General features: G+C 37.0%; 1 protein-coding gene across 9 annotated transcripts in view; it reads left to right on the top strand.

The window, feature by feature from the left end:
* Window positions 1-22,594, top strand: part of Ptgr2 (prostaglandin reductase 2) — a 45,876-nt gene that overhangs the window by 19,980 nt on the left and 3,302 nt on the right. For 8 of the 9 annotated variants that reach the window (XR_006851061.2, XM_058577785.1, XM_058577783.1 and 5 more), the window contains 6 exons: window positions 12,170-12,361; window positions 18,135-18,305; window positions 19,149-19,358; window positions 20,164-20,285; window positions 21,639-21,726; window positions 22,497-22,536. Coding sequence is in view for 8 of the 9 variants with exons in the window: in XM_058577785.1 (XP_058433768.1) it covers window positions 12,170-12,361; window positions 18,135-18,305; window positions 19,149-19,358; window positions 20,164-20,285; window positions 21,639-21,726; window positions 22,497-22,536 (823 nt within the window). In the remaining variant the exon portion in view is untranslated. The remainder of the gene's footprint in view (window positions 1-12,169; window positions 12,362-18,134; window positions 18,306-19,148; window positions 19,359-20,163; window positions 20,286-21,638; window positions 21,727-22,496; window positions 22,537-22,594) is intronic. The other variant, XM_046440918.2, reaches the window with a different exon arrangement.

Genomic DNA, 22,594 nt, shown 5'->3' with positions numbered 1-22,594 from the left:
TGAAAAGCAATTAGATGATTGTCTTTGACTGTTTCTGTTAGTATAACAGAACACCACAGATTGGGTGATTTATAAAGAATAGTGTTTAAGCTGGGCTTGGTGGTGTAACCTATAACCCCATCTACTTTGGAGGCTGGAGGCAGGAGGATCCCAAGTTTGAGGCTAGCCCTAAGCAATTTAGTGAGATTCTGTCTCAAAAATTTAAAAGGGCTTCAGTGTATAGCTCAGTTGTAGAGCTTGCCTTGCATGTGCAAGGCCCTGGGTTTGGTACTAAATACTGGGAAAAAGAATTCTCAAGATTGGGAAGTTTAGGAACTTGGTACCAGAACCTGGTAAATACCTTCTTGCTGCATTATAACATGGCAGAGGGCACCAAGGACAAGACAAAGCAAGTATGCTAACTTGGGTCTCTCTTTCTCTTCTTATAAAGTCCCTAATGCAATCATGGGATCCCCACTGTTAAGACCTCATCTAATACTAATTGTTTCCACAGGGTTCCACCTCCAAATACCATTAAGAGAGTCTAATACTCCCATAATTTAGGCATGTAATAATTTTTGTGTGTTCTTTTCTCTGTTTAAAAAGAGAAAAAAATACCATTAACATATGACTTTGGGGATTAATTCTCAACATTAGTTCGGGCTAAGAAACAAACACTCAGACCATAGCAATAACTTTTTCAAAATTCTTTCCATGAGTCGTGAAATTTTTTTCTTTGTGGACTTGTGAAATGAAATGGTAGTTGGTCCAAAACATTAATAGATAACTTGTTAAGTTGAAACAGGGATAAAATGGGTCACTTATTTCCCACAGACCTAAAGATGTGCCCACTTTCAGTGGCAGCTAAAACAAAGCTCAGTCATGTATGGACTTTATCACACTACATATGCAAAGCAAATCACATAAGGAGAATAATTATTACAAATTGAGAGGAAAAAATCACAGGGTTCAATTTTCAGAGTCAATTATTGAGGATAACTGGTTTGGCTTTCTTATGACTTTTACACTTCAGTGTATAATACAACTCAGGTCATCTAATGATTTCACATACAACTATGAACAAATATAAATATTTTCACTTGGGGCTGTATTTGTAACTCAATGACATAGCCCTTGCCTAACATTCCCTAGTCCCTGGGTTTGATCTCCAACAACAAAAAACAAAAACAACCCAGGTGATTTAGGAGGCTAAGGCAGGAGGATTGCAAGTTTAAGGTCAGTCTCAGCAACCTTAGTGACCCTGTCTCAAAAATTTAAAAAGGGCTGGGGAGGGCCTGGGGTTGTGGCTCAGCAGTAAAGCGCTCTCCTAGCGGGTACAAGGCACTGAGTTCGATCTTCAGCGCCACATAGAAATAAATAAATAAAATAAAGGCATTGTGACCAACAACAACTAAAAAAAGATTAAAAAAAAAAAAAAAAGGGATGGGGATGTGGTTTAATGGTTAAGTGCCCCTGGGTTCAATCCGTAGTCCTAAAAACAAAACTAACTAACAAAACCCCAAATCAAATAAAAAAAGAAACAAAGACTTTCACTTAAGCCAAGGATAATAGTAAGGGGACAGATTTATCAAAATAAAGACAAGGATCCAGACTAAAAGTATTTTAAAATCCAATAAATTAGATAAAAAAGATGTATTTGCCACAGAATATTTTGAGTTGGGACAGACTTCCCATTCAACAGGATTCCCTCTGAGGTTTAGTTTGTTTATTTTACAGTACTGATAATTGAACCCAGAACCTCATGGGTGCCAGGCAAGCCCTCTACCACTAAGCTACTTCTCTGTCCCATTCCTCTGAGGGTGTTAGAATGAGAGATATTTATGACTTAAGATTATAGGGGTGGAAAAATGATGGAATAAGTAGAATTATTATATGAACTAATGCTTTTCATGTCAAACCCCCAATCTCAAAGCAAAAACAAACCCCCCCCCCCCAAAACTCTTTTTCTTTAAGGGAATTAAATACCTTGTTTATCTACTCATTTCATAGTAGAAGTCAATCTTTCTTGAGAATTTTGTTTCTTGTTCTTCAGATTCTGTCAATCCATCAATTATCATCAGGTCTTGCAGATGCCACCTACTAAATACTTCTTAATTCAGTATATTTTTCAGTGACTCCAAGAATATCTACCCAGTCTAAATCACTGTTTCTTTCCTAATGGAAATGCCCCCTTAAGCCATTTTCCATAGTGTGACCACAGTGCCATTTTTATAACAGACACTAATTGTGCACCTTGCTTAAAATCATTTGATGGCTTCCCATTAGTTTTGAGATTGAGACTAACACTTTGACATGGTCAAATATGCCATGTTCTCTGGTCCCTGTTTTCCTGTCTACCCTAACTGTGCCCTGCCTTACTTCTTACCTTTGCCTCACTGGACCTCTTCCTTTGATAACATATCAGTGCACATTTATCTTAAACCTTATATGAATTAGGCTTTTTATTTTCTGTATTTTATGATCCTTTGACTTCTTAGGGGATTTGCTAATCCTGGAGAGATTTTTTTTTGTCCCCAGCGTTAGCCAGATTTTTAGAGGGAAGAAACAACTTGCCTTTGAATATGCCTTTCATATGCCAACCATGTTATTCAAAGCCCATATCCTTAACTATCTTCCCTAATTCTCACCTACCAAGCTAACATTTCTCTTGCCTTTAAATCACTAATGCACAATTAGGGACCAGCCCTGCAGCCCAGAACCAGCTGAGATTATTAAGGCTATCCAATCCTAAATTTATTCAAATTTACCTGCCTTGTCACCTGTTCCTTCCTATGGAAATCACAGTAAAAACTCTGGAATGTGCTCTCTCCTTGCTCCTCCTGCCTCCAGACCAGTTCTTCCCCATGTGGACCTGCATGGCATGGCATGGCATATCCCATTTTTTTGGTATCTGTAAATAATAAATCCTTTTTTCAAGGCATCTGTCTCCATGTTCATTATCTGACTCCACAACCAATACCTGATTAAAATAGAGTTCTGGGTACATATTAAAACATGCCTTTAGGGCTGGGGCAGTAGCTCAGTGACAGAGTACTTGCCTGGCACATGTGAGGCACTGGGTTCAATCCTCAGCACCACATAATAATAAATAAATAAAATAAAGGTATTGTGTCCATCTACAACTTAAAAAAAATGCCTTCATACATGCTAGCCTTGCACCCAGAATCCTTTTACCCTTTTCCCTTTACCTGGATAAACCCTGTTATTTCCTAGATACCTGTTTTAAGGGGACCATTTTTTGTTGTAAATCACCTTAAACCCTCAGTTTGGTTTATCCTCTATTTTATATTGTGTGGTTATTAGATGTCTGTCTTCTCTAATAAAAAGTAAGCTTATGAAAACAAAGGCCTTGTTTATCACAGTATCTCAGTGACTACCATGGTGCTTATTAAGTATTAATTGCAGAAAAAAAGGAAGAAAATCACTTTGAGATCTTTCACTAGATACAGTTAGAGCATTAGTCCTTAAAAGAACTTTAAAAGGAAAAAAGGAACCTAATGAACATTAAGTCATGGAGATTTTAGGTGATTTCCTAGTTTACAATTAACTTATGAGCTTTGTTTTATTTTATTTATTTTTGCGGTACTGGGGATTAAACCTAGGAATGTTCTACCTCACAGCTATATCCCTAGCCCTTTTTATTTTGAGTCAGGATCTTGCTAAGTTGCCCTTGAACTTGGTATTCTCCTGCCTCAGCTTCTCAAGTAGCCGGGATTACAGATTTATACAGGTATTTATGTTTTAAAGAGACGCAGTCTTGATATGTTACCAGAGCTGGCCCTGAATTCCTGGATGCAAGGAATTCTGCTTCATCCTAGGTTATAGATTTGTGCCTCTGCACCTGGCTCAAATTTATAGTTAATTTTAATCACCTTGTGTATACAGTATTTTACGTGAAGACATACACAAACACACACAATTTTGTTTTCATATTCCTTTTTTATTCCCTCCTCAAAACTGAAGATCACACACAGGGCCTTATGCATGCTAGGCAAGTGCCTTGTCACTGAGCCGTATCACCAGCCCTAATCTCTCTTTCTCCACCGCTCTTTTCAAGGCAGACTTTCCCTATGTTGAGCAGGCTGGCTAGAAATTTTGGACTCCAGACCTCCTCCCACCTCAGCCTCCCAAGTACCTGGAACTATAATCATGTAGTAGCACACTTGGCTTTGCTTTTGTATGTTTAAGTGACTGTATATGCACATCTCCATATTAAAAACTAGTTTTGTTGGCTGCATGATGTTCTATTGTATTGACTTGTTTTTTACCTATAAGTAATTACTTGTGTGATATTGTGATTTATATTGAAATACTTGATCTTCTTCTCAGTTTACTAGTACATAACTCCTAAAACCCTTGGAATTTCCAAAGCAATGTGTCTTTTTGTATGTTAATACATATTTTGATGCCTGGGGCAGCTCCTAGACAGTCTTAGGGTTGGGGCTAGTTGCCAGAAGAACCAACCATATGATTAGAGGTTTTTTGTTTTTTTTTTTAATATATTTTTTTAGTTGCAGGTGGACCTAATATATTTATTTATTTATTTTTATGTGGTGCTAAGGATCATAGCCAGTGCCTCATGCATATGAGACAGGTGTTCTACCACTGAGTTACAACTCCAGACCCATGATTAGAGGTTTGAAACTTTTATTTCCACCTCCCAACCTCCTTGTAGAGGACTGCCCAGAACTGAATATTAAGTTGATCATCATTGGCTAATGATTTAATCAGTCATGCTTATACAGTGAAATGTGCATAAAAACCCAAAAGGCCTAGGTTTAGGGAGCTTCCACATAGCTGAACATGTGGAATTCTTGGATGGTAGCACATTCAGAGAGGGCATGGAAGTGCTATATTTCACTTCCCATATGCCTTGGCTCATGTATCTCTTTAATTTAGCTGTTTTGTATAATAACCTTTATAATAAACGGGTAAATGCAAATGAAGTTTTTCTATGAATTCTGTGAACCACTTTAGAAAATTAATCAAACCCAAGGAGAAAGTTGTTGGAACCCTGACTTACAGCTGGTTGATCAGAGGCCTAGGCCACAATCTAAGGCCTGAGATTGGTATCTGAAGTGTGGAGCAGTTTTGTGGGACTGAGCCCTTAAAATTATGGGACCTGACACTGTTTCCAGCTAGATAATATCAGATTTTGAATTGAATTAAGACACCTAGCTGATGCCCCTGCAGACTGCTTAGTTATTAGGTGGGGAAATTGTATGGTATTAGATGTTGCTTACAGTAGTAATGAAACTGGAGTTAGAGATGACACCAGATTCTCTGTCTCTGTTGCTGCAGTTGCAGGTGGGGTCACAGTCCTCTATGGCAGAGGCACAGTTATTCACAGCAGCAGGTGCCCGCCAGTGTCAGTGGCTGGTCTCAGCAGGCAGGGCTGGAGTTTTCAGCATCATGAATGGGATCTGGCTGGGTTACAGCTCTCCATAGCAGGCTGCGCCAGCTTAGTATTGCAGACCCCAGACCCTAGCAACCTGCCAGCAACTTCTTTCCAGGTTCTTGTGAATTTGAAGAATGAAATCTATGGACAACAGAGAACGAGAGTGAAAGAGTAGAATTTATTTAGTCACATGAGAAGAAAAGAAAAAGCTCTCGCCAGGTGAGAGGGGAACCCATACCATAGCAGGTTGCCACTGAAGTGTACTAGTCTAGGGGCTTATATAGCTACTGGGTAGAGACGTTGATCACTATCTGTGTTAACCAGGTGTTAGAAAAATGCCTATGACCTTCTGATTGTGTCCTTTTAGTCCTTGAATGTGTAGCTTTCACTCAGGTCCATCCTACCCCCCTTTTCCTACACTAGTGGATAAAGGAGTTGGCTGAAATGTTTGGAATGTTTCTATAGATTAATTTCATGGGATGATCTTTACGTTTAGAGAATCCTTTATGGAGCCCATTGCTAATGTCTTAATCTCCTGTCCTATCTAGTCAGCAAGTGAGAGTAGGATAAACACTGTTTTTCCCTCAAATTTTTCTATTAGCCGTGTCAGCCCCTTTGTCTAACCAGTGTCCTGTGATTATTGTACCTGTTTTCCAGAAATACATAAGAGGTAACATGCAAGCAGAAGTATATTTTATTGTATAGAGACTTCTGTGTGAATTCTGTATTTGGTCTTTTCCCCTGATGAACTGAACTATACCATATGGGGCCCCTTATTCAAGCAGCCTTCCATATTTTCCATCTCCTGGCCACACTGTGGGCCTCAACATTATATACTTCAGTTGAGAGACAGAGTGAGCCACAAAGAGGAAGAGTCTTAACTGCTTACCAGAGGAGTTTTTACCCCCACCGTGACAGAATGTGGTCCCACTGTAACATTTCATCCTTTGTGGATTAAAAGGCCATCCATATGAGGATGGTGAACATAATGTTGGAAAAGTGCCTGGTCTGAAGTTGTTAGAAACAATTGTATACAAATTGTTTCTTTTAGGTTATTTGTGTGGAGGAGGCAGAATTGCTAGGCCAAAAGAAATGAAGAGTTAATGGTCTGTATATGTTATCATGCCCAAGTCATGCCCAAGTCCATCTGCTTGACACTCAAAAGCCAATACTCGGGAGCTGAGATTTGGTGGGAAAGAAATCAGGTGTACTCAAAAGCTAACACCATGAAAGGGGGGGACCTATCCTATCCCCACAAAAAAGATCTTAGGGAACTCAAGTACACAAAAGGACTTATGGGGAAAGGGGGAGGAAAAGTGGGATAATGTACATGAATACTGCATGTTGGGTGGGGTCTTTATCAACAAGGGTGTGTGTTTGCTCACTGGCCCCCACCCCCACCCCCCACTGCTCTACTTTGGCCAGAACATCAAAATCACCCTTGACAAAACCAAAACCAAAACCAGCCAACCAAACCAATAAAACAACCTTGACTTAATGGGTCTAGTTTCTTTAGATAAACAGCAGGCTTAACCTTACTGCAAATGTACCTGCTTTGTGTTAGTTGATGCACCAAACTAAAGAATAAGGAGGAGAGTTCCATATTCCAATATAATCTGAAGTTAACCAGATGTTTTGGGTTTTATAAATCCAAAGAAAAATTATTTAGCAGGCAACATCTTAATCATTTAGGTGTGGATTTTCTTTAGAATTTAGTACAGGCAAAGGAAAGGAAGCTAAAGTTACTTTGCCAAGGACAATTCCCAAAAGAGGGGACAATGTTACACATATGTTGCTAGTTTGCTTCCATACAAAGTAAACAGTTTAAAAAAATCATTTAAGTGTATCTAAAATGCCATAGTCCATTGAAAGAATCAAAACAGTATTTTGTATTACTTTTGCTACCACAATGCATGTACTACTACTTAAATTTCCTTATTTTTTTAAAGTTTTATTGAAATACAATTGACATATCACACTTAAAGTATTAAAAGTGTACACCTCCCAATAATGCTCATTTTCTACATTTGTTATTCAGTTTCATTTGTCAATGATTTTTAGTGTTTTAGAGTTTCACAATTAATACCATAATCTAATTTTATTTATTTATTATGTGGTGCTGAGGATCAAACCCAGTGTCTTACACGTGCTAGGTGAGTGTTCTACTGCTGAGCCACAACCCCAGCCCCTCCCCCAGCTTTTTTATTTTGAGACAGGTGTCACTCAGTTGCTGAGGCTTGCCACAGTCTGGCTGGGCACAAATGCCGCAGTCTGGCTGGGCACACAATCACGAGCCACCACACAGCTTGTAGATTCAAACAGCAACTCTTTATTCCCGAACTCACACCAGCCGTCTACAATCACGTTCTGGGGAAATCCACGTTCTCTTCCCAAATCCGCGTTCTCTCCCAAATCCACCTCCACTGGGCTTCTATCTCCAAAATATACTGTCTGAATCCCGTGAGAACTCAAGGGGAACTCAGGCAGCAGGATACGCCCTATTCCCAGCAGGAATAATCTTAAACCTTAAACCTGGAACCTAAACTGGGAACGCCCTAAACACGATTATCTTAAAACCTTAAAACCGGGAACACCCTAATCTGCCTTGGTCCTTGAGCAAGGTCACGTACATTCAATGTCACTGCAACATGGGGGTACGCTGGCAAGGAAATTGTCATACCTACTTGGCTAATGGCTCCCAGCATCTCCCCCCTTCTGATTAATTAAACAACAAGCAATGTGGCTTAAGGACCGTGCCTGGTAGGTTGTCCAATTCAACATATGGTTCTTACCCGTCATCGGAAAACTGACCTTTAGGCGTCAGCCTCCTGTCTTAGGTTGATACCACTGCAATTGAATCATACCCGTCACTGACTACCGGTCCAGCATACAGCCATACTTGTGGATAGGTCTATGCACCAGTGGGGGGGTGAGGTTCTTTGCCTCACCTCTGTTGGCCCCCAAATTTGGCCTTGGTGCCAGTGGGGGAGTGAGGTTAATGTGGCTTATGGACCGTGCCTGGTAGGTTGTCCAATTCAACATATGGTTCTTACCCGTCATCGGAAAACTGACCTTTAGGCGTCAGCCTCCTGTCTTAGGTTGATACCACTGCAATTGGATCATACCCGTCACTGACTACCGGTCCAGCATAAGCCATTGGCCCCCAAATTTTAGACCATCACTAGCAGAAGGGAGGAGGATACAGAAATGCCACGACACCAAGCCAATTGACGGCTCCTTGGGAAAAATTGCATCACTGGTGACACCATCAGCAAAGATATGTCAGCACTACCACAATTAACATGGGGTGCACTGGCAAGGAAATAAAAATTACATCACTGGTTAATCACTGTCGCAGATGTAAGAATGGCCAAGCTGGAGTTCTGGATATCAGCTGTTATGGATTTGAGTCAAATCATCTTCTTTTCGATCTGTAGAAATTGTTTTAGTTAATCTCTCTGGAATCCAAATCGGCTGCTGTTCTCCCTGTGGAAACACACAAACAAAACCCCGACTCCAGACAATCACTGGGTCAGGACCTTTCCCTTGTCCTGCTAGAATATCTTTCCAAAGTACCTTAGGCTTATGTACATTTTTTGGATACATATGTCTTTCTGCAGCACTAAGCCCTGATGAATCCAAATTTAAAAAGTTTAGTGTAAAAAGGGTTATTTTAAGTTTATCTTTGGGGGATATATACCCCTTTACAATTCCCTCTTTTTGCTTTAATAAGTATATGTCTGTATCTAATAGTTGTCTTAGCTTTTTGCATTTTCTATCTGTGTAATACCTTACTTGACATTTTCAACCATTTTCTATCTTATTTCTATCTTCTAGTTGTTTTTTTTTCCCTAAGGTTTGTATTTTTACCCTTAGTTGCTTATTTTCCTCCTAGTTTTTTTTTTTTTTTTTTCTTCCTATTTTGTGGGTTTAAAATTCTTGTCTTCCTACATTTTTTATCTTTCTACATCTTCTTTATCTTTATTCTTTTTAACTTTCTATACTTCTGTCTTTAAAGTTTTTCACTTTAAATTTTTAATCTTCTTTATCTAAATATCTTTTATCCTATTATCTTCCCATTTTTTTTTAAGTAATGCCTTTAAGATTAACTAGGCTTCGAATGATGCAATAAAGCAATCTTTTTTCCGCCATGAAGGTATCTCAACCACCTTCAATTGAACCTTTTAAAGCCTTTTAATTATCATCTATACTGTACTTTTAAATGTACTTTTTCACCACCTACAACTTCACTCTTTGAAACGAGGCTTAGATTCTGTTTAAATCACTTCAATGTTAGTTTACATGGCTGCCCTTCAACCAAAGGCTTTTTTTTTTTAACTCCATTGAGAAGCTTTGTCTCAATCTGCCATGTACAAATATCTTTTTCTTCTTTCTTCCTTTCTCAAGCTTTTAAAGTAAGTCTAGTTTCCTCAAAATCTTTTTAAGTGGCATTTTACAACTTTTTACTTTACCACACAGAGATTATCTTATCTAGAAACATTTCTTTTTCTTTTAACCTTCCATATTAAAATATATTCCCACATCTTGAATCTTTTTATATCTTTTTTAACTGTTAACCCTTTTTATAAATTTACATTCTGAAACAACTCTTATAAAAATTCTGATTTAGAAAATTACTCCACTTTAATAAGATGAAAGACTTTCATGTTTTTATGATACTATAATACTATAATTGAAACCCAACTGAAAATTTTTCTACTCTTTGTATATAAATTACACATGATAGAATCTTAACACTTAGTAACCTTGTTTTAGCAAAGACACAGACACAAAGCAATATTAAACATTTTTCCATTTACCAATTTATGAAAACACACATAATGTTTAAATATATTACCTTATGGAACTTAATAAGTAAAGAGTACTTGATTTCATATTTAGTGGTTGATATTTTAACACTTTAGCTTTGTAAATTAATCAGATGTCTGTAAAAACCAAGATCTTAGACAAATGTAGTAAACAGAACTAGCCATCTCTTTCTTGAAGAAAAATCCTTCTACAGGATACCATGATGGTCCCATTGATATACTTAATAACTCGTCTTTAAAAAGCCAAGGGCTACATTTTTGTATTGTATCAACATATGCCCTAATTGTTCTTGGTCTTACTGGGGTGCCTCCTTCCTCTAACAATTTCTCTTGCTCGGAGGCGAACAACTTCAAACCTTGAGTCAACCATTTTCCCCAGTTTGCCTGAGAAAGTTCTAGGAACAGGCAACTTGAAATAAAAACAAAATAAGTCAAAACAAGAACACATTGTTTTTTGAATTGGTCACCCATTCTTTCGCTCTTCTTCAGGGGTGAGAAATTTCACTTACCTTTAAGCTTCAGAAGTTCCCCGCACGGGCCGCCAAATGCCACAGTCTGGCTGGGCACAAATGCCGCAGTCTGGCTGGGCACACAATCACGAGCCACCACACAGCTTGTAGATTCAAACAGCAACTCTTTATTCCCGAACTCACACCAGCCGTCTACAATCACGTTCTGGGGAAATCCACGTTCTCTTCCCAAATCCGCGTTCTCTCCCAAATCCACCTCCACTGGGCTTCTATCTCCAAAATATACTGTCTGAATCCCGTGAGAACTCAAGGGGAACTCAGGCAGCAGGATACGCCCTATTCCCAGCAGGAATAATCTTAAACCTTAAACCTGGAACCTAAACTGGGAACGCCCTAAACACGATTATCTTAAAACCTTAAAACCGGGAACACCCTAATCTGCCTTGGTCCTTGAGCAAGGTCACGTACATTCAATGTCACTGCAACATGGGGGTACGCTGGCAAGGAAATTGTCATACCTACTTGGCTAATGGCTCCCAGCAGAGGCTGGCCTCAAACTTGGGTATCCTCTGGCCTCAGCCTCCAAGTAGCTGAGATTACAGGTATGTGCCATCATGCTTGGCTTATTTCACATCTTACGCTTAATTTTTAAATTCATTTTTAATTGATTTTTGTATATAGGGTAAGTCTAATTTCATTCTTCTGCATGTGGATTTTTCATTTTCTCCCATATCATTTATTGAAGTATTATTTTTCCCATTGTGTATTGTTGGCATTTTTGTCAAAAATCAATTATAACCAGGCATGGTAGCACATGCCTATAATCCCAGTGACTCAGGAGGCTGAGACAGGAGAATCACAAGTTTGAGGCCAGCCTCAGTAACTTAGTGAAATCCTGTCTCAAATTAAAAAATAAAAGGGACTTGGGATATAGCTCAGTGGTAAAGTGCCCTTGCGTTCAATTCCCAGTACCCCCCTCCCCAAATCAATTGTAAATGCATGGATTTAAAAAAAAATTATTTGTTCTTTTTAGTTGTATATGACAATAGAATGTATTTTGACAGATTATTCATACAAGGAGTGTAACTTCTCATTCTTGTGATTGTACATGATGTGGAGTTACACTAGTCGTGTATTCATAATGCATGATTTCTTTCTGGACTCTGTATTCTGTTCCATTTGTCAGTGTACCTGTCTTTTATATGCAAGTGCCATGCTGTTTTGACTATTATGATCTAGTTTTAAAAGCCTTTTTAATTACACTCTTATGTGTATTGAAGAAGAAGTGCATTTTTTTTAAAATAAAAAATAACCAAAATGAAGGGAAAATTAATACATATTATTTTTATTTATTTGACTAACACTTTATTAAATATTACTTATCACATACCTTTAGTCATTGGGTAAATTAGTAAACTCTGGCTCAATATTATTTAACAGAATTATCTTAATTAATGCCTTCTTTTTTTCAGCGTTGTAGGATGAATGAAGACACTGGTACTGATTATATAGCACCTTGGCAGCTGTCTCAGGTGGTGGATGGTGGAGGTGTTGGAATTATAGAATTAAGCAAGCACACAAATTTGACTAAAGGTGACTTTGTGACTTCTTTCTATTGGCCCTGGCAAACCAAGGCTATTCTGGATGGAAATAGCCTTGAAAAGGTGATGTATAGTATAAAAATATCTGATCCCCCTCCCTCCCAATAATGCTCATTTTCTACATTTGTTATTCAGTTCATTTGTTATCAGGTAAAAAATAAAAGCATACATTTTTTTTCTTTTAGCTTACTGCCAGTTGTGGAAAGCTTTTATTCCTTTTCCACTGTTGGCTGGGACTGTATGTGACAATTCGTAGATTACCAGAGAATGTTGTAATTTTCCATATTTATTTCTCAAATTATATATATAATATAAAACCTGAGCTATAAGCATCAAAAATATTTTATATTAAGAATTAAAATTCCTCCTATAGTTATATACTTTGAAGTTTCCTGAGAAATAGCCACCTATGAAACACACTTGCTTTGTGATTGATATTCCATTTTTTTTTTTAAAAGAGAGAGCGAGAGAGATAGAGCGGTAGAGAGAGAATTTTTAATATTTATTTTTTAGTTTTTGGCGGACACAACATCTTCGTTTGTATGTGGTGCTGAGGATCGAACCCGGGCCGCACGCATGCCAGGCGAGCGTGCCACTGCTTGAGCCACATCCCCAGCCCGATTGATATTCCATTTCACATCAGAAATCTTGATTTCAGGGGCTGGGGATATGGCTCAGGCGGTAGCGCGCTCGCCTGGCATGCGTGCGGCCCGGGTTCGATCCTCAGCACCACATACAAACGAAGATGTTGTGTCCGCCGATAACTAAAAAATAAATATTAAAAATTCTCTCTCTCTCTCTCACACACACACACACACACACACACTACACTCTCTCTCTCTTTAAAAAAAAAAAAAGAAATCTTGATTTCAGTTCATTTTTAGGCTAAAACTTGTGAGATTATCAATATTTGTTTTGACTACAAAAATGTAGCTTCATGTAATTCAGCACAATTTATCCGTTATCAAGGAACTTTATGTCTTTATATTTCAGTCTCCTCATGGGCAAAATGAAAGTAATAGTTATCATAAGTGAACATTATGATAATATGATAAAAGTTTTGTAAGAAGCTTTATAATATTCAAATATTTTTTATTATTACAAATATTTTTTTCTTTTTTCTTTTTTCCCACTGACTGGGGATTGAACCTAGGGCCTTGTGGATATTAGACAAGTGCTCTACCACTGATCTACATCCCCAGCCCCACTTTTTTTTTTTAACTGCTTTTATTTTTTAAATACATGACAGTGGAATGCATCAAAATTCTTTTTTTAGTATTTATTTTTAGTTCTACACAATATCTTTATTTTGTTTATTTATTTTTATGTGGTGCTGAGGATCGAACCCAGGGCCTCGCATGTGCTAGGCAAGCACTCTACCGCTGAGCCACAACCCCAGCCCCACAATTCTTATTACACATATACACAATTTTTCATATCTCTGTTTGTATATAAAGTATGTTCACACCAATTCATGTCTTCATAGATGTACTTTGGATAATGATGTCCATCACATTCCACCATCATTGCTAACCCCCTGCCCCCTTCCCTGCCCTCCCACCCCTCTGCCCTATCTAGAGTTCGTCTATTCCTCCCATATTCCCTCTCCCTACCCCACTATGAGTCAGTCACCTTATATCGGAGAAAACATTTGCCATTTGTTTTTTTGGGATTGGCTAACTTCACATAGCATTATCTTCTCCAACTGCATCCATTTACCTGCAAATGCCATACATTATTTTATTCTCTTTTATTGTTGAGTAATATTCCATTGTGTATATATATGCCTCATTTTTAATCCATTCATCAACTGAAGGGCGTTTAGGTTGGTTCCACAGTTTAGCTATTGTGAATTGTGCTGCTATAAACACCGATGTGGCTGTGTCCCTGTAGTATGCTGTTTTTAAGTCCTTTGGGTATAGACTGAGGAGAGGGAGAGCTGGGTCAAATGGTGGTTCCATTCCATTCCCAGTTTTCCAAGGAATCTCCATACTGCTTTCCTTATTGCCCAGCCCCCACTTTTTAAAAATTGAAAATAAATTTGAGACAGTGTCTTACTAAGTTGCCCAGACTAGTCTAGATCCTTCTGCCTCAGCCTCCTGAATAGCTGGCATTTCAGGAGTGGTCACTGCACCTGGCTTGTTATTACAAATTCTTAACCAGTGTGTGAAAAATACCAAAATGGAAACACTTATGTGAAACCCTAACAAATGGAGCTGGAAATCCATGAAGGATAGGCCCTCAAAACAACCATCTTGCTTTCCTATCAACTTCCTGTTCTGGTAATGGACTGATGCCACCCTTATTAATCCTTGTAATGAAGAATAATTGTTTCAAAACAACTAATGTCACTTCTTCATTTTACCTTTAAAAACTCTTGCCTTCCTTTGCCTCCCTGGATATGCACATGCATGTACATCCTGGATTGCAGTCCCTTGTTATTCCTAAATAAATGTGAGTCTATCACCCATTTTGTCCCCATGTGGAAGTACAAGGAGGTCTTTTCAGAGGTAGAGACCTCTACTTGGACTTTGAGGTTTGTGGATTGTGATGGACATCATTATCCAAAAAAGGTTCTTGACCATATTGCAGAAAATAATTTAAGGCCCTATCAGGTATGAGTAGCAGAGTGAAAGATTTATTATAATGGGAGCATATATATTCTTAAAGCAGAGTGTGGGCAATCTAAAAAGTGAGATGCACTACCAGGACTTGAGGTCAGGCTTTTATTATAGTACCTAATTATGTGCAATATGTATGATCCCAAGGGACTGGACTTCCTCAGGATTGGGAAATACTGAGTAAGATTGTGTTTTCTCATTAGGGGGTCTGATGTGTAGGTTTCAGCTAAACAGCAGCATCTCAGGTAGTTAGGTGATTCGCCCAGAGCAATCAAATGTTAGCCTCTAGCCATACTAGGTTAATGTTCTTTTGTCTATTGCCTTTCTATTCTCATTTTGCTACATTCCAGAAAACTACAGGGAATTGGAAAGTTACAAAGTAATTTATGAGCTGTTTAGTGCAGCCTTATCTTCTGGTCCTTTTCTGTCCCTTATTTTTCTTTGTCCAGCTTATGAGTTGTCTACAAGTTGTTTGTTCTGTATGTAATAGAGATATTTTTCCTTTAGAGTCTCAGTGTTCTCTGTCCATAAATTTCTATCTCATTTTAGGTTAAATTAAAAGAGGCTAAGATATGAGTGCTATATGAGTGACTTTACACAATTATTTGTAATCTTAATGGTTCTAATACAATAGATCTAACTAGAAATTTCTTAGTAGGAAATAAAAAGGAATATTCAGCCTATCAGTATGCTTATGCTATAATAAGTATATTTGGCTTTTATCCCCAGTTCCTGACTAAATGATCTCAAAAATCTTGGAATTTGCAGAGCACAGTGGTGCTGCCTATAATTCTAGCTGCTTTGGAAGCTGAGGCAGGATAATCATAAGTTCTAGGCCAATCTTAGCAATTTAGTGAGACCCTGTCTCAAAGTTAAAAATAAAAAGAGTTAAAGATGTAGCTCAGAGGTATAGCACCCCTGGATTCAATCTCCAATACCATTAAAAAAAAAAAAAAAAGGTTTAGCAGACCTGGCCCTGAAATTGGCTTCTGGAGTGGGAGCAGTTTTATGGTACTAAAACTATAACTTCTGGAATCCAACATAATGCCAGGTATGTCAGAATTGAAATGAATCAAATGATAGGTTGCATAGCTGGTGAGAACTCTATAGTGTTGGAGGAAAAAAAAAAAACAACAACTATGCTGTCAGTAGGTTTCCATGTGAGGTGTAAAGAAACTCTTTTTCTCAGAGTGCTGTAGTGGGAAATTGAGCAGTTGAGGGCAGCTTGCAAATGCTTTGGGAATAGGTATTGGAAATGAAGAAGGTAATTTAGAAGGGAAAGAAAAATGGTATTTGCTGAACACAAATTTATCTCACAGTGTTTTGATACTGGCTTTATCAGTAAATCACTATTGCATACATGAACTATTTCTGTGTACTATAGATATTCCTATGTATTGCAGGCCTCATCTCTCTCATTCCTGGGGGTTGAACCCAGGGCATTACGCATGCTAGGCAGGTACCCTCCCACTGAGCATCCTCAGCCCTTTTTTCTTTTTTCTTTTGAGGCAGGGTCTGGCTAAATTGCCCAGGCTGGCCTTGAACTTGTGATCGGCCTGCTTCACCCTCCCAAAGAGCCAGCATTATAGGCATGGTATTGCCTAGCACATTTTAATCATCATAATTGAACTACAAATAAGCTAAGGTTATTGGTGGTTTGTTAAATTTTTACCAAAATTATCCATTCCTTAAAAATTATCATAAAGGCTGGGGTTGTAGTGCAGTGGTAGAGCACTTGCCTAGCACATGTGAGGCATTGAGTTTGATCCTCAGCACCACATAAAAATAAATAAACAAATAAATAAATAAAGGTATCATGTCCATGTATAACTAAAATACATATATATTTAAAAATTGTCATAAACCTGTATTGTAGAGAGTCCTTCTGTATATTGTTTCAATTCCCCCTAATTTTATAGATAAGAATATAGACAGAAAAAGAGCAATGTAATTATTGGTAGCACCTAGTCAGCATATAAACATAAAACACCAAATTGAAATAGGCTCAATTTATTCTGTAATTAAACTAAAATAAATTGTATCGTATCTCCCTTTTTTGGGTTTTTGGTGCTAGGGATTAAACTCAGGGACTTGCACTTGTGCTCTATCACTAAGCTGCACCCCAGTCCCCTTCCTTACATTTTTATGGTACATATTAACCATCAGTAGTGAAAATTATTATAGCCAAGCACCATGGCATATGCCTGTAATCCTAGCACCTGTGAAATTTAGGAAGACCCTGTCTCAATAAGAAGAACTGAGAGTGTAGCTTGGTGGCAGAATATTCCTGGGTTCAATCCCAGTACCATACACACACGCACATACACACACACAAAAAAAAAAAAAAAAAAGGAAAGAAAAAAATAGTTGGAGTTTGAGGTTTATTTTTGTTGTTGTTGAAGTGGGTGTCTTGCTTTGTTGCTTGGGTTGGCTTTGATTGGTCAAAAAAGGGTTTTTTTAAAAAAATTTTTATAGAGAATTTTGGTTTTTTTCCCAACTCTTTACAAATATATAGAATTTTAGCAAGACTGAAGAATAGTTTGAGGCAGGGTCTGGCTAAATTCAGAAACCATACTGAAATTATTAGTTTGCTTGGACTGCCACAATAAAATACTATAGGTTGGTGGCTTTAAACAACAGAGATTAATGTTCTATTCTGGAGACTAGAAATCCAAGATCAAGTTTCTGGAAATTTTCATTTCTGGTAAGGTCTCTCTTCCTGGCTTGCAGGTAGATAACTTCTTACTGTGTCCTCTAGTGGTCTTTGTCTGGGGTAGGCAGTGGTTGTATTTCTTACATTTATTCTAAGGGCACAGATCCTATTGGATTAGAGTCCCATTCTTTTTTTTGAGGGTGGGTACTGGGGATTGAACTCAGGGGTACTGGACCACTAAGCCACATCCCCAGCCCTATTTTGTATTTTATTTAGAGACAGAGTCTAATGGAGCTTCTGTGCTTCTGCTGAGGTGGGCTTTGAACTCCAGATTCTCCTATAGCAGCCTCCTAAACCTTAGGGATTATAGGCATGCTCCACCACGTCTGGCTTAGAGTCCCAGTTTTGTAATCTCATTTAACCTTACATAGCATCTTAAAGGCCTTATCTTTGATATAGTTACATAGGCAGGGGGCACACAATTTATTACATAACAATCTCTACTTTGTCTTAAAACAGGAATTTCTAATAATATGTTAAAATGCTATATACTTTATTTTAGGTAGACCCACAGCTTGTAGATGGACACCTTTCATATTTTCTTGGAGCTATAGGTATGCCTGGCTTGACTTCCTTAATTGGAGTACAGGAAAAAGGTCATGTAACTGCTGGATCTAATCAGACAATGGTTGTCAGTGGAGCAGCAGGTGCCTGTGGATCCTTGGCTGGGCAGGTAAACGTCCTGAGAATTATTTAACTTTTTAAAAAAAGTTGTCATAATCGAACTTCTGGATATATGTATATAATTTAGAATATGAATGTGAACAAATTTAAATGATTATTTCACACATTTCTGGTAGAAATGATGTTATCACCCATTAAACTCTCTTAACAACAATATGATGTATATTGTAGGTTTTTGTCTCAATCTTTATTAACCAAGAATGGATATGGTAAATGCTAGAGGATTGCTGTCATCCATGCAAGGATAAGAATCATAGAGACCCCCCTGGAATTTCACAAACTAAAGATAAATGAGGGGCTGAGGGTGTAGCTCAGTGGCAGAGCTCATGCTAAAAAATCATATAATAGGCCCTAGGTTCAATCATTGGTACCAAAAAAAAAGAACTGATATTTTTAAAAACCCTCAGGTAAGAAAACATATATTGAGTTCCAGAAATAAAGTAAATCTTTTGATAGAATTCTGTTAAGTTCATTGTTTTATAGGAAACCATTAAGACAAAATATTTTATTTTAGGTGTGATTTTTAAGTTCCTCACAGTCCTGAAAAATATTGAATTGTAAGGTAGTGATGTTTTAAGTCTGAGTATTCCATTTATAAAATCAGATTTAAACTGTGAATTTTAAACTGAGATTGATTTTATTCAATTTATTTATTTTAAAGGATGACATTTTCTGCCCTCAGTTCTATTAGTTTCTTTTTGTTAAAAGCAGTGTAATCTAACCTCAATTGTGATGAACTCTCCCATAAACTTAAAATATCTTGTATACTTTCACCTTTTTACAACAAACATGGCAATATAAAACCATTTAATTTTCAAAATATTCCTCCTAGATTGGCCATTTGCTGGGCTGTTCCAGAGTGGTGGGAATTTGTGGAACACAAGAGAAATGCCTCATTTTGACCTCAGAACTGGGCTTTGATGCTGCAATTAATTATAAAAAAGGGAATGTGGCAGAACAACTCCGAGAATCATGCCCAGCTGGAGTAGACGTTTACTTTGATAATGTTGGTGGTGACATCAGCGATACAGTGATAAGTCAGGTTGTTTGCCAATTTATGTTATAAAGTTGAATACTGCATTTTATTTGTTGTGATTTTTTTTATGTGATACTGAGGGGGAAAAAAACTTCATAAAATTATAGAGTTTACTGTTACAAATGTGATGATCCTTATTTAAGTGATATGAGAGCTTGCTGATATCTCCTTTCATATGCTAATAGATTTACTGTGATTCATCTGTTTCAGTTCTTGCCTAGCAGTATTATATTTTCACTTTAAATTAATTTTTGTGAAAAATTACAGTTGCATTTTTTAAATGAAATTGTGAAGTTCTGACCTCTAACTTGCCATTGACCAAGTCACAGTCATCCCCCTAACTTTGAGGAAATAGGTTTTCATAAATTGTGGGTATTTATGATTTTCTTTATTAAAAATGTTGTAAAGTATCAACATGAGCTATCAACAGTGCATAGTCCATTATTTGCAGCTTAGGTTACATTATTTAAATGCAAAGAAATACAATACTGCTACTAATAAATGTAGTGACAATGACAACTAATATAATTCTTTTGCTGATTAAGAAATTTGGCCAAGATCATTGTAATGTCATGTGTAGCTAATAAAAAATTTAAAAAATTTTCATTTGCCTTTATATTCCTTTGGGGTGAATTTGTTGCTAGCTAATTAAAACTTTTAAATACATATAATATATAAATCTTCAAAGCAAACTAAATTGGCAGTAGAAGATTAAATATAGTGGTCAAGCAGGTTTTCATTTAGGCAAATGTAAAATCAATAAATAGGAAAGGTGTCTAAGGAGGTAACCATCAAAAATTTTTCTGTGCAGATGAATCAGAACAGCCACATCATCCTGTGTGGTCAAATTTCTCAGTACAATAAAGATGTGCCATATCCTCCTCCACTGCCCCCTGCGATAGAGGCAATCCAGAAGGAAAGAAACATCACAAGGTATGTCCTCTGTCTTTGCCCTTATTACCAGATTCAGATTCAAGGGGGAATGTATATGAAATATATTGTTATTCAATATAGTTTTTCCTTAATAAATAAAATTCATATATATATATGTATATTTTTACATAAATGGAGTATAATTTCTCATTCTTCTGGTTGTGCATGATGTAGAATCACTGGTCATGTAGTCATATATGTACATAGATAATAATATCAAATACATTCTACTATCCTTCCTATACCTAAACCCCTCCCCTCCCTTCACTCCCTCTACCTAGTCCACCCTTTATTGGGAATTAGCATGTGCATATCAGAGAAAACATTCTGCCTTTGTTTTGGGGGACTGGCTTATTTCACTTAGCATGATATTCTCCAGTTACATCCATTTACCGGCAAATGCCATAATTTTATTCTTCTTTAAGGCTGAATAATATTCCATTACATATGTATACCACATTTTCTTTATCCATTCATCTGTTGAAGGACACCTATGTTGGTTACATAGTTTAGCTATTGTATGTTGAGCCACTATAAACATTGATGTGGCTTTATCAACGTAGTAGGCTGATTTTAAGTCCTTTGGGTATAAACTGAGGAGTGGGATAGGTAGGTCAAATGGTGGTTCCATACCAAGTTTTCTGAGGAATCTCCATACTGCTTTCCATAATGATTACACCAATTTCCAATCCCAGCAATGTATGAGTATGCCTTTTTCCCCACATCATTGCCAACATTTATTATTACTTGTATTCTTGATAATTGCCATTCTGACTGGAGTGAGATGAAATCTTAGAGTAGTTTTGATTTTCATTTCTCTAATTGTTAGAGATATTGAACATTTTTTCATATATTTGTCAATTGATTGTATTTCTTCTTCTGTGAAGTGTCTGTTCAGTTCGTTAGCCCATTTATTGATTGGGTTATTTGGGTTTTTTTTTTTTTTTTTGGAGTTTTTTGAATTCTTTATATATCCTTGAAATTAATGCTCTCTATTTTTAAGCTAGTTTAATATTTAGGTTTTGGTTAATTAGCTCCTTGAAAACTCATACTTACTGGATTTGACTGAGCTGGGTTAAGTCAAGAGAGAATGGGGAAAGGAAGATATCTACAAAGAAAAAAATCACAGAACTGTTGCTAAATGGAGTTGTAGATGCTGAGCAGACACAAACAGTAGAAGTTTAGTATACTTACATTTGTAAATACACCTAAAATTATGTCTGACCAAACTCAGTGTGATTAATTCTAATATTTTAAGGATTAACAGATTTACTAGAGTTCTGGAATGGTTTCATCTTGAACTCTCACTCCTGTCTTGTTCTCTGATCATTATCCTTTTCTTCTCCCCTACAGGGAAAGATTTCTGGTGTTAAATTATAAGGATAAATTTGAGCCTGGCATTCTTCAACTGAGTCAGTGGTTTAAAGAAGGAAAGCTAAAGGTAGTACTTCTATTTTTTATCATTATAATTCTTCCTGCTACTTGATATACTTTTGTATTATTTAAATTATATTATAGCAAACATTTTTTCCTTTATCTTGCATACCAAAAGCTGGGATTATGGCATGCACCACTGCACCTAACCTCAAACATGTTTGTTTCATTATAAAAAATTCCTACAAAAGAAATGTGTACTAAATATCTTTACCTTGCTGATGATTGTAAACTCCTAACTGTGAAGAAACCCTCTTATTATTAACTTTATATAAAATTTACTGTTTCACTTTCTGTGGATTATATTACAAAATCAATAGTTTTCCCAAAATATAAATTAGTAATATTCAAAAATATTTATGGAATTCTACCATGTATTGGAGACTCCTTTCCAAGAAAGTCATATAAGCACATCCTAGTGTCCTCACCTACTCTCCATGGATACTCTGATGTCTTTCTTAGTTGTTGGCTGAAAATCAGAAATTTTTAATTTGGGATTCAGAGATCCTGACCTTGTTCTCTTGATGTTCTTGAAACCCACAAATGATTGGCAGTTATGAGTGTGTGTGTGTATATTTTGAGAAGAGGACGTATAGCTGGGTATAGTGGCGGGTACTTATAATTTATCTCAGCTACTTAGGAGGTTGAGGCAGGAGAACTGCAATCAAGGCCAGCCTCAGCGACTTAGCAAGACCATCTCAAAATAAAAAGGGCTTATCCCCATTATCACAAAATAATTTTTTAAAAGAATACTAAAACTACTATTTTAATTTACAGATCAAGGAGACTGTGATAAATGGATTGGAAAACATGGGAGGTAAGACGAATGTATTTATTTATTATATACATGTGCTCAGCAAAAATATTCTTTTTTC

The sequence above is a fragment of the Marmota monax genome, unplaced genomic scaffold (genome assembly GCF_021218885.2).
Source record: "Marmota monax isolate L192 unplaced genomic scaffold, Marmota_monax_Labrador192_F-V1.1 WCK01_AAM20220418_F8-fsc00017, whole genome shotgun sequence".
Taxonomy (NCBI): domain Eukaryota; kingdom Metazoa; phylum Chordata; class Mammalia; order Rodentia; family Sciuridae; genus Marmota; species Marmota monax.
This window is presented reverse-complemented; position numbering and strand designations above follow the sequence as displayed.